The sequence below is a fragment of the Stenella coeruleoalba genome (assembly GCF_951394435.1).
Source record: "Stenella coeruleoalba genome assembly, chromosome: 7".
NCBI lineage: Eukaryota > Metazoa > Chordata > Mammalia > Artiodactyla > Delphinidae > Stenella > Stenella coeruleoalba.
In genome coordinates, this window is record NC_137153.1 from 17,600,954 (window position 1) to 17,614,205 (window position 13,252).

At 39.7% G+C, this 13,252-nt stretch overlaps 1 protein-coding gene across 5 annotated transcripts in view; it reads left to right on the plus strand.

Annotated features, from left to right (window-relative positions):
* KIF13B (kinesin family member 13B) overlaps window positions 1–13,252 on the plus strand; it is a 187,433-nt gene that overhangs the window by 94,504 nt on the left and 79,677 nt on the right. For all 5 annotated transcript variants that reach the window (XM_079925899.1, XM_079925896.1, XM_079925897.1 and 2 more), the window contains exons 13-16: window positions 268–402; window positions 7,593–7,723; window positions 11,220–11,306; window positions 12,796–12,986. In XM_079925899.1, the coding sequence (XP_079782025.1) occupies window positions 268–402; window positions 7,593–7,723; window positions 11,220–11,306; window positions 12,796–12,986 (544 nt within the window). The remainder of the gene's footprint in view (window positions 1–267; window positions 403–7,592; window positions 7,724–11,219; window positions 11,307–12,795; window positions 12,987–13,252) is intronic.

The window sequence follows — 13,252 nt, forward strand, 5'->3', positions numbered from 1 at the left end:
ACCTGTGTCCCCTGCATTAGCAGGCAGATTCTCAACCACTGCGCCACCAGGGAAGCCCGCATGGCTTTATTCTTGAAATTAAAAAATTTTACCTAACAAAGCAACATTATAGTTTAGAAAGAAACAAATGCAGTAACCTATATAATACCATGTCCTAAGTAACATATTTGAGTTATAAAGTTATTTAATAATTACTATAATATATGACTTTTTATATCTTGCTGCCTCAATAGCTGTGGAATTAATACTTCTCTAATGCCTTTACAGGAGCGGCAGAAACAGCTTGAGAGTCTTGGAATATCTCTTCAATCTTCTGGAATTAAAGTTGGGGATGATAAATGTTTCCTCGTTAATCTCAACGCTGATCCTGCTCTGAATGAACTTCTGGTTTACTACTTAAAGGTGAAGTAGTAGGCTTTTCTACTGTTTCTTACCACAGAATAGAGCAGTATTCCACAGTATTTTTTTTTATACTTGGAGAACCATACATATTCAAAAATATGAGTTAGCAAATTGTTTTTATTTGATTAAGCTGGAGTATAGGAAAATCTTGAGTTTCTGAGATCAGTTTCTCTTTGTAGTCTTTGAGTGATGTCATTCGACCTAGTAAATATGAAAGATGATATTCTGATACTATTTCCAACAAGTTAAGTAGCTTAACTTCTATCATTTAATATGATTAAACCAGGGAGTTAAGTAGATAACTTTAAAGCTTACACAGTGACTTTTAAACTAAACGGTTTCATAGGTAGACTAAAGCTTTTGTGATTTCTATGAAGCACAGCTTTTGGTGAATGGTTTCTTAGCTTACAGAGGAAATGTTTAAAGAAAGTTGTTAGGACCACTTGATTTGAAATTTGTGTTTTCAGTAACTCTTAGGAAAATTAAAAATTTTGGATTATCAACTTATAAAAAAAGAGAGTAAGTCACTTAGGGACTGAGAGGGTCAGAGTATGGAGCAGAAAAAACCAGATATACATTGCATCTATATACATTGTGTGTATGTATATACTCATATACATTGAAACCTATAGGTTGTGGGATGTATCAGGAAGACAAGAAACAACTTTAGGATGAGCATGGTATCAGACTCTATATAAATTATAAGGAGTTTGCCAAAATTACCTTTGCCAACCCTAGAGCATAAATGAGTTACATAATGGACTATATGACTCTGACATATGGTTAATGAATATTTAGGAGGAAGATTTTTCCCCTCATAGTATAGGAACTATCTGTGTGGGTTTAACTAAGTTAGTGACTAGGACAGTAAAGACATGAGCTGGTACAGTTGGAAGCAGCTTTAAAATTAGAGAATTGTGTCGTTTCACTTCTAAAGAGACTGAAGAATTCGCGACACGTTGGCTGGTTTCCCAGTTTTGATCAAAGGTATCTGGGGTAATTGCTTTGTGATATTTTGATAAGGCCCTGTTATTCATAAGTATCTTATACCATGTTTTATTACACTGTGAGTTAAATTGTGTGTTTGTTGCATATAATCGTGTGCACACTCAGGTGCTGTGTGTAGTGGGAGCAGTGCTGGTGTAGGAGGGAGATGCCCTCAGTTTCTAGTCCAGCACCACTGCTTGGCAGATGTTTGCTCTCAAGTCCTTTGCCCCCCACAGTCTACAGATTCTTCCTCTATAAATGGAAGTTTTCTCTGTCCGGCTACCTCACAGGGTTCCTGGAGGATTAAATGGGATTTGACATATAGAAGCACTTTATAAACAGAAGCACTATCCACATATAAATTATTCCACACACCATTTTCTCATTTGATACTCTGGTACCTTATTATATTATCCTTGTCCTTTGAAAAAAATGACATATTAGCACATCTCTTGCTGTGCTTCTAACAATGCTGGCAGCTTTTTGTGTTAGAATTTCAGCTGTAGATATTCATATGCTTTAGGAGAGATGCAGTATTAGAATAGGAGTTAAATATTCTGCCCTTTTAGTTTTCAGAACTGTGAGTTCTTTTTCTTTCTGATGTGATGAAGTTCAGATTGGAGCACACAAACACATACACCCAACAAGAAAAAAAGCCTGATTCATATCTGTTCCTTAACTAAAAAATTACACAAAGAAAACTATTTAAAGACTTTTGGAGAGCAGTTAAAATATTTCTGGTCATCTTGTATGGAGGTGTTGGGATTCTGTTTCAGACTGTGTGGTCAACCCTGTTTTGGCAGAGTTTGAGGCAGTGTTGGTTCTTCACTGCCCAAGCTAAACCCATGACAAAAGTTATATTCATGACAAAGCATATTCAAAAGGATGATCTCAGTCCAAGAACAGTTTTTGCTTCAGTAAAGTGATACCATGATGTGGGTTGGAGGAATTTAGAGGCCGAGCGTTTTTTATTTCTTTGCTTTCAAATTTTCAAGCTGGTTTACATGCTGGACAGATGACCTCATGTCAGTGGGTGACTTTGAGCACCCCATGTATAAAATGAGGCCCCTGGATTAAATTACCTCTAGCATTCTTTCTAGTTCCAGGTTTTGAATGGTTCTCTTCTAGAATAGAATCCTCCATTTATTTGTTCTGTCTGGAACTTGCAGAAGCGAAGTATGGTGGCCAAACCATAGGTAGAATGTAATTCACAAGGTAATTTTGCATCTAATTTGCATAGCCAGGCAGCTTTTGCTTTGCATGGTTCCAACATACACAAATTCCAGTTAACGTGAGTTAGTAAATAATGTTGACGTTGCAGGCATTCATGAGCTTCTAGATGTGCAGCCAGAGGAAGTTAGTGAAGGTGAACTTACCGATGTGAATAATGAAAGTGGTTGTGATGAGAAGACTGCAGATGTCTCAAAGGGAGTGACACCAGAAAGCACTTCACATGAGAGGAGCTCTTGGAGATACTTCGCAACATTGAAAGCACAAAGGATAAAATGGTAGAAGCTTAGAAAGGAGTGTGACAGTTTGCCAAGGTGTGGAAAATATGCTCACTGCATGCTGTAAGATATATGTTGAGAAGAAGGCAAGCACTGTTCTAACTACTCTCGGTACATACGCTTTTAACAAAGAAAAAACTGCTTTAAATTTCGATGTTTCTAATGTTCTAAATGACAGTGTACTAAATAAATACTAGTTTAACTGGTTTTTCATTTTCCTATACATTGTAACAGTAAGAGATTTCTTCATGATTTTACGGACAGTTTTAAATGTCACAGAATTATTGCAGTTTTCCCCAATGATTATTAAGATCTCCTTGCTAAATTATTTTTATAGTCCTGCGCTCTTGTGCAAAGCGAGGCCTGCCTGCAGTTCTGAGGTTGACTTGGAGATTTATTTATATTTTTAAAAATTTGTTATTTTTAAAATTTTTGTACAAGTTTTAAAGGTTACAGTCCATTTAGAGTTATCACAGAATGTTGGCTATATTTCCCGTGTTGTAGATAGGCTACATTTTTGTAGCCTATCTTACACCCAATAGTTTGTACCTCCCCACCATATCACCTCTCCCCACTGGTAACCACTAGTGTGTTCTCTATATCTGTGAGTCTGCTTCTTTTTCATTATATGCATTAGTTGGTTATATTTTTTAGATTCCACATGTAAGTGATACCATATAATGTTTGTCTTCGTCTGGCTTATTTTCACTTAACATAATGCCCTCCGAGTCTATCCGTGTTGCTGCAAATGGCAAAATTTTATTCCTTTTTTCTTTTTATGGCTGAGTAGTATTCCATTCCATTCCACGTCTTCTTTATCTATTCATCTGTTGATGGACACTTAGGTTGCTTCCGTATCTTGGCAACTGTAAATAATGCTGCTATGAACATTGGGGTGCATGTATCTTTTGGGGTATATACCCAGGAGTAGAGTTGCTGGGTAGTTCTGTTTTTAGTTTTTTTGAGAGACTTGTAGATTTATACCAGCATAAGCCAAGCTTCTAGAGGGAAGAGCTGCTCTCCTCACCTTAAATATGTCATGCTAGTAATACACTTTTTTTTTTTTTTTTTTTTTTAGTAATACACTTTTATTTCTAAAAAGTCTAATAAGAACATATTAGAAAAAGAAAGGGGCATTAGTGCCCAAATTTCAACAGCCAGAGAAGACCACAGTTAATATTTAATATTTTTAACTGTATCTTCTGGATCTATTCCTGTGTGTGTGTGTATATTTATAGTGATACGTATTTTTTAATTACAGAAATAGGATTACAGTATGATTAATTCCAGTCACACCTTTGAATTCTCCACCGAATCGTTCAGGAAAGCTATTTTGCTTGTGCAGTTCTGGATCTACTCTTTTCACGAGTCAGCTACTCATGGCTGGGGAAGCAAGGGTGATTCTGAAGGACTTGGGGCAAATTATCACACACACACTTGATCAGGATTTGTACCAGTGATTCCGCAGCAGTGTCAAAGCACACGTACGTAGGGAACAGTCCTAGGGGGAGCATAGCTCCCGTTGGCAGTAAGCTGCCTGCCAGCATTCAGTCAGTGGAGGGAGGCGATCAGCAGACTGGCAGGGCCACAGCCATTCCGCGTTGATAGAGCTGTGGGCCAGGCTTCAAGGGGCCCAGGACGAATAAGAAAGCGGTGTGGCTGTGAGACGTGCCTGGTTGGAGGCAGTTTGACTCACCTAGAGTAATATTTGAATTTGTAAAAGACAGGAAGGTACCTTTCCTTCCTTCCTCACCTCCGTTCCCGAAAGGCTGTCTTGAGTCCTGGTTCTGTGAAGCCAGGGCGATTTCGTTTATTAAGGGCTATTGGTTATTTACGTATGTGAAGAGCAACGAATACTTCTCTGCTTATTGCCCCTGGTACTTGCTGCAATCTTGGAATGCAGCAGTCAGAGCTGATTCTACACTCAAACTCCAATCTAGGGGGTAGTTCAGAGCTTTTCTCCACCTCCACCCCCAAGGACAAAAAGGATTCCAAAGTCACAGTAAGGACTCCAGCTAGAATTTCTCATGGGGAGAGGAAAGGGATTATAATAGAAATGGCCTAAGCCAAGTGCTTTGGGGATCTTTTCTTCTTTTTTAAGTGATCTTGGGCTCTTTTTCTCTTCAGACTCTTTTTTTTTTTTTTTTTTTTCCTTTTAGAACTTCTCTGCACCTTGTAGTTGGTGTTGTTAGAGAGGGAAGAAGTGGGGAATGGAGACCGACATGGAACACATTCGTTAGGCCTGCTAATGAATGTCACTGAAGCATTACTTGTAGTTTACACCCGATCAAGCCCTGTTCTCCAGCTTAGGGAAGTGTGGGATTGGCCAAGAAGCCTCGGCCAAAATCAAGGAGCAGACATTTGCCGGGAATGCCCTCTCTGTGTATTGTATATACTCCTTGAGGACTGAACGGCATGCCATGGCACAGTTCTGAGCCCGGCTCTTTGTTTCCTTGGAAACACTGCTGCAGCATACTTGAGAGAAGAAACCCCCAGAAAAGGGAACATGAAAATAATAGAAGGGAAGAGGCCTTTTTCTGAGGTTGAGATCCCAGAAGAGATGGGAAGAATTGGAAACCAGGGTATAATTAGGAGGGATATCAGCAAAGAAGAGGAGAAAATTGTCTTCCTGAGTCTGAAGGGAATTGATTGTTCATTTATTTTTCTTTTATATTTATCTAATGGCTGAATGTACCAGGCCTGTGTTACATGCTTGGAATATAGTGGTGGAGTGGTGCAGGTCAGGCTGTTCTCTGCTGTCTTGGAGTTTCCATGCTAGCCATGGAGATGGACAGGAAACCCACGGACAGTCAGTCTGTAAGGAATTCAGGCACGAGAGTAACAGGGTGGCTACTTCTGATTGTTGGTTCAGGCTGCACCTCTCTGAGGATGTGTACTTAAAAGCTAAGGTGGAAATGATAAGAAACTACCAATATCAAGATCAGGGGAGGAACACCTCAGACAGAGGAAGCAGTCAGTGTGCTCAGAGAACAGATGAAAGGCCCGAGTGGGTGGGTCACGCTCCAGGAGAGGCAGAGTGCTGGGAGCTGGGATAAGAGAGGTAGGCAGGGGCCAGATCACAGAGGGTTTGTCAGCCTGGGTAAGAATTTGAACTTCTTAGAAGTTCAAAGGGAAGCCACTAGAGGATTCTCGATAGGGGATCACGTGATCGGCTGTTGTGGTGGGAGCGGGTGGGGTGGATAGAAGTGGAGAAATAGGAGGAGGCTCTAATATTCACCTGGGCAAGAGAATAGGATGTGATAGTAGAGGTGGGAAGTGAGCTGATTCTTGATATATTTCACAGGGAGAGGCTTTGACGATTTCCTGATTGACACAGGGCTGGAGGTAGACTGCTAAGACAGAGAGAAGACTCCAGGATAGCATCTGAGCTTTTCTAGTTGACCAGCTGGGTGGTGGTGGTGCCATTAGTATTGGGGAAGGGAATAGACTCAATGGGGTGGTGGGAAGGTGGAAGCAAAAGTTCTGCTCTGGCCCTTTCACTTTGAAATGTCTTTAGACATCCAAGTTGTGCCCAGTAGGCAAGAAATGATGGTGACCATGACTAGGGCAGTGATAGTGGAGGTGGGAGAATGATGGAACTAAAGTCTGTAGTTCCTGGTTGGTGATTTAATTGTGTGTGTGTGTGTGTGTGTGTGTGTGTGTGTGTGTGTGTGTGTTTGTGTGTGTGTATGGTATTTAAAGCATATTGGACTGGATGAGATCATCATGGTCAATGGTCAGCAACCTGCTTCCATGGGTTAAATCTCACCCCCTGCCTGTTTTCATATGCCCCAGGAGCCAAGAATGGCTTTTGCATTTTTTAAATGGTTGGAGGAAAATCAAAAGAATCATAATATTTTGGACTCTTGAAAATTATATGAAGTTCAGATTTCAGTGTTCATAAGTAAAGTTTTATTGGAAAGTAGCCACACTTGTGCATTTGTATATTGTCTGGCTGCTTTCACACTACAAGGGCAGAGTTGAGTAATTGTGTATGACTCAAAAAGCCTAAAATATTTCATATCTGACCCCTGATCTAGGTGTGTATAAGGGGAAGGTGGCCTAGGGACACATCCCAGTCAGTATCAACAGTTAAGGGCAGTCAAATGTTGAAGCACATAAGAGGGAGTTCGATTTTTATGTCTGTTTTCTCAGGTACCTGCCAAAAAGTGACACTGGTGATTAGGGCTTAGAGAATTGAGTAGTTGAGTAGGGTAAGAAGAACACATCTACCATATCTTTTATGAGGTCTAGGGAGACCATGTAATTCATAAAATAATTCAGACTCCTTGCATTTGAATAGCTCTTTATCTTTGTAGACTGATCTTGACTGAGACCAGGTAGGTGATGTACAACTTAAGTAACTGTAGTTTTCAGACCATGCTCTGAGAGTAGTCTAGAATATTTGGAATCAAGATTGCAATGGAAAATAACGAATGTAATATAGACATTAATGGAAAACTGTAGTTGTAGGTTTAAAAGTTATAACTCAACTCAGTGCATTACTCCTTATAAGGAAATAGAACTTGTAGAATGAATTCTATAGAAAGCCAGAAATTCCCTCTGTCATTCCATTTGCTTTAAAAATCTTTTAGCTAAGGTAACGGATCAATGTATGAGAGCTGAGAGTAGATGATTTCAGTTTGTGTACATGTAAGAATGCACTATTAATCAGTGAATTTGGTTCTTTTGTAGGAACATACACTGATAGGTTCAGCAAATTCCCAAGATATCCAGCTATGTGGAATGGGAATTCTTCCTGAACATTGTATCATAGACATCACATCAGAAGGCCAGGTTATGCTGACTCCTCAAAAGAACACCAGGTAATGTACTTTAATTAGTGTTAATGTCACAGTAATTTTTAAGAGGAAGAAAGTACACTAATCGAGGATGGTATAAGGACGTTTGGCCTTTGTGTGCTTTTATGTTCACTTAAAGAAGATATTCAGTTAGTTACCAAGTCCTTAATATTTAACTTTTTAATATGGCTTAAGCCAATCCTTCCTCTCTATACGTACTGCCGTGGCCTTATTTAAATAAGGTCCCCATCAAATCTTTTTTTTTTTCTTTTTCTTTTTTTTGCGGTACATGGGCCTCTCACTGTTGTGGCCTCTCCCGTTGCGGAGCACAGGCTCCGGATGCGCAGGCTCAGCGGCCATGGCTCACGGGCCCAGCCGCTCTGCGGCATGTGGGATCCTCCTGGACCGGGGCACGAACCCACATTCCCTGCATCGGCAGGCAGACTCTCAACCACCAGGGAAGCCCCCCATCAAATCTTGATTGGAACTCCTGACAGCACCCTAATCTTCCTGGTCCACTCACCATACAACCAGATGGCTTTCTTCTATTCTTGATGCAAAAATCCCTTACATCCCTCCTGCTTATCTCCTATTCTGCATCTGCCATTCCTCTGGCCAGCTAAGTAACTCCTGTTTGACCTTCAAGGTTAAGTTCTGTCACTGTCTACTTTGGTCTAAAATAAGGGCCCCCAGTACATTTTCCTAGTGTACTTTATGCTTCCTGTTACGTTAATACTTCATACTGTGTTCTTGTGGGCTGTTAGCCTTTATTATCACATTGGACTGTGAGCTCTTTCAGGACAAGGACCTTTCTTTTTTGGTTCTCTATCCTTAGCGTGTAATACCAGACTAATAAATAAGTGCTCAATAAGTAATGAATAGGCATAACATTATACAAATTAAATATTTGTCAGTTTGTTTCCTTGAGCTTTGAAACTGTTATTGCCCTGTTGTGTAACTGGCTATATAACTGTTATAGGTGATGGTTAACTGACATATTGATCTTCCGAATGTTGATTCATCATTATATCAAAAAATCATTAATACCATCACTAATTTCATCCATAAAGTCTGTAAATATTTGGAAGCTATCAAGCTCATGGTAAAGGATACAAGTGAGAAAAGAAAAAAATAGAGCGTAAGCTGGCCCAGCACTCCCAGCTCTGGTGTGCTATTCTCCTATTAAATAATCGCACAGATACCAACCCCAGGGAAGGTTACTCTGAGGCTATGATGAAATAAGATGAAGCAGGCCACATAATAATTTTGTTTCAGCAGAGACAAAAACCAGGGTCACTATGCCACACCCAAAATACCAAACACCTTCTCTCGGCCAAGTGAGTGGCTGTTTCTTCACCAGTTACAACTTTATCCTCTGTGGATAAGATTTTTGACAAACCCGATCATAGAATTACTCCTGCTCTCTGGCAGTATCTGGTATATACAGAACTCTCACCTCCTTAGACCCTCTCCCAGGATGAGCAGCTGAAGCCCAGTCCTGCAAGAGTCCCCCCGGGCCCCCTCACTGAGATGCCCCCATGCTTCCTGTGGTGTCTCCTCCCTCTGCGTGAGTAATAAACGCAACTGCTTCAACTACGGGAATATTCCTGGTGGTCTTTGGTTGGAAGACATTGACACAAGTTTCCCAAAACTCTAATTTTCACTTGAAAGCTTGACATTTACAATTGGCAACAAATACTGTCAGCTGTTTTTGTCAAAGTGACGGGCTGGCCTTGTTCATTTTCGAGAAAATGTCTGCCAGAAAACCACTTTGAGTATGTCTTCTGCTCAAGACAGTTCTTGTACTGTGGTATGCATTAGCACAGTGCTTTGTGTGTACTTCTCATTTTGTCACCTGGAATGTTTAAGAAGATGTGTACTACTCAAGGGTCAAAATTTACTAAAAGTAGTAATTTATTATTTTTAAAAATTTATTTTTGTTTTTTAAAAACATTTTATTGGCGTATGGTTGAGTTTTACTGCTTCATCAAGGACCTTTTCAAGTGAAACATTTTTAGAAATTGTGGGTGCGTGGCAGTGAACAATCCAGTGACTACTTATAAATGTTTGGTGCCGCTGCTTTCATTTGTGCTAAAACACCAGCAGTTTTACTCCTTGCCAAGCAAACGTCAACACGGTGAAAAAGGGCAGGTTAGTGTTATTATAAAAATAAATTTGATCTTCGGGACCCCATACAGACCACATGTTGAGAAATGTTATTACAGTCGTGCTTTTATTTAACTGCTGGAGCTTTAAAAAATAAGCCTCTGTATGTGTTTGCCTTTAATTAAACTCCTCACTGTATGTAAGGTGTTCGTGTCATAAAGGCTAAAATCTGCTAATTTCAGTAGGTCCCTTCTTGTCATAACTCTAGTTTTTGAGCTCGTGCTTTGAATAATCAGACTGTAGGAGCATAGAGACCAATTACTTCTAGTGCTTAAAAACCCACATGGTAAGTGAGATCTAGATGGAGAGTTAGGTTTTGTGTGTATGCATATACATTAGAAATAACTGGCGGTACAAAGCCAGGTGAGTGCCTTAGGAACGTAAAGAAACTAAGGTAGTATTGGTTGGAGTGACAGAGGAAGTAGAAACCAAACTGGGCTTTGTGAGAAATCAAACTGAGTGAGACTCAGGGTGATAGAGAACGGGAACCCTATTCCAGGTTATAGGACTGGGGTAAGCCTCGCTTTGGAGAAGAGTCAGCCATGTTTAGCGGACAGAACATAACACCCCTATCCCCCCCCTCTTTTTTTTTCTTGTTGGAGTTGAGAATTCACTAGAAGTGGGGAAGAAGGAGATAAAGAGGGTTTCCTTTTGCAGGGCCTTTAATGTCAAGTTAAAGAACTTGACCTTTATCCTAAACCTAAGCAGCTTAGTCATTCAGTGGAGAGAGGCATGATGACACTGGTATTCCAGGAATATCAATCTTATTGTGGTATGCATAATTTTCTATTTATTTCCTGCCCCTCTAAAATTTTTCCTTAATATCCTTCTGCCCATCATTTCTTCTGTTGAACTCTATTGTCAAGATAAGCAGTCAAGTGGATCTTACAAATCTTCTATCTATTGATAGGATATGCACATTTTTCTGTGCTACAGGAAGTTACAGAAGAGTTTAACATAGGCCTCATTTCTTATTACTGATACTATAGATATTTCTGAGTTTAGTTGGTTGACTGGCTCTTTTTATCCATGTAGATTGGACATACTTGTTTTCGTTGTAGTGTACACTGCTACCATCTTTTTATTACTGGCTGCAGTGGTTCCATATTTACTCCTTAATATGCTGTATAACAAATTTAGAGCTTTGAAAGATAGAGGATAATAATCTATGATACTTGGTACCATAAGCATTTAAAATAAATCAGCAAAAAAGGAAATACAACTAATAAAATTTACCAAGGGCAGATTTTATTTGGGGGAATTGATTCTTTTGTTTTTCCTATATTGTATTGGAAAAATTAAAGGAGAGAACATGATAATCATTGTTTATATGTTTGACCTCTTCTCCCCACAGAACATTTGTAAATGGCTCCTCTGTATCCAGTCCTATTCAGCTACACCATGGGGACAGGATATTATGGGGGAACAACCACTTCTTCAGGTATGACATTCATGGCTCTTAAATAGGTAGATTTTTGATGATTATACTCTGAAATAGAAAAGTATATATTAAAAAGTAAACTTAATGCTATAAGTATTCTATGTTGTTTTGTGCACATAAGTATGTATTCACTATACATACGCTTGTTCACTATACGATTTGAGCCCAAGGGACACATGAACAAGTACACTCAGGAGAAATACTGTGTTTACTTACATCGTTTTTCCTTTTTATTTCCCAGTGGAAGATGATTGCTTTGCCATCTGGTATAAGAATTCATTAATTATTTTCTGACATGCTTGTCTTTTTGTTTTTTTTTTATTGGAAAAGTAGTGGTTTAAGTTTCCTTATCCATAAAATAAGGTTAATATTTCATTTAGGAATGCTCTCAGCTGCATGTAATGGCAAACTTGACTATAATGGCTTAAACAGATAGTTCATTTCTCTGACAAAGCCAAACTCCCAAGGAAGATGGTTATTGGCATTGGCTAAGCCTCTCAAAAGAGTCATGGCAGAAGTCGTGTCATTGTCTTGGCTTTTCCCTGTGGTCTAAAGATGGCCACGCCACTCCAGACATCAAGGCAGCACTCAGGCACATGCGAAGAAAACGAGGTTGAAAGGTGGCAGGACTAGTCCTGACTGTGCTGATGAGAAGAAGCAGGAGTCTTCCCAGAGTCCCCAGCAACCTTCCACTTACCTCTCATTCACTAGAATTTGCCTCTCAGCTGCAAAGGAGGCTGAGAATGAAAGTGTCTGACCTGGGACTGCATATTGTTTCCCATACAAAATTGGTGTCGTGTTGGTGAGGACGGACTGGCTAGATAGAGTGCAAAGTTAAAATCCTGGTCTGTTCCTGTCTCTGGCCCTGTGTTTCCTACATCAAGCTGACTAGATCCTTTGCTTGTGGGCCAGTTGCTATTTTGATTGTTGAGAAAAGAGGGGTACAAAGTGTGTGGAAAACCTTTTTCATTTTTTTCCTTAAACTTAATCAAGTGTAGATTGCTTGGCTTAGTGTTCAAAGTTTCATAGTCTGGGTTAAGTTGATCTTTCCACCATTACCTCACGCAACTTTTGCTCTACAAATTTTGTGTATCTCCGTGTAATTTTTAATTTCTCCAGAGGCTATGAGAGTTTCCATTTTTCCTCATGCTGTTCCTCTGTCCTAACGCCCTGCTTTCTCCTCAGCCTTTAAGGCTGGGCTCAGATGACTTCTTATTCTGTCATCCCTGCCTCTTTCAGTCCAGCGTGAGGTGGTCCTCAGCTTTTCTCTGACACCTAGCTTGTCACGTGGCCTTGTGTCACACTCTCTGTTGTCATTATTTGCGCAGGTGCCTGTGTTTTATTTCTACTACTAGAATATAAACTTCTGAGTACAGTAATTGTCTTATATGCACATAGTATCCCCTTGGCATCTAGCAAGTGCTAATAATTAATGCAATGAATAAATGCATATCTTTCTTTAAAAGATAATATTCTTTTTCTCCCCAAGACTTAATTTGCCTAAAAAGAAAAAGAAAGCAGGTGGAGAAGATGAGGAACAAGACACGTCCATGAAGAATGACACCAGTTCTGAGCAGCTGGATGTGGATGGAGACTCATCCAGTGAGGTGTCCAGTGAAATCAACTTCAATTATGAGTACGCGCAGATGGAGGTAACCATGAAGGCTCTGGGCAGTAACGGTGAGCAGATCTGTTGTGCTTTTTAGAATCTTTCAGAGTTGCTAGACTGTTAGAGTTGTTTACAATGGACACTTTTTAAATGTTAGCAACAAAGGAAATCTTCATGTTGTTCTCTGTACTCAATTCTTTTGTGACTTTGGCCTTAATTTATTATGCTTATAAAAACTTGTTTTTTCTTTCTGCCTTGATACACAAATCACTGAAAACTTTGTTCTCATTGATAGAATTTCTCAGGTTTGAGACTTGACTGCCACTGGCTTATTATT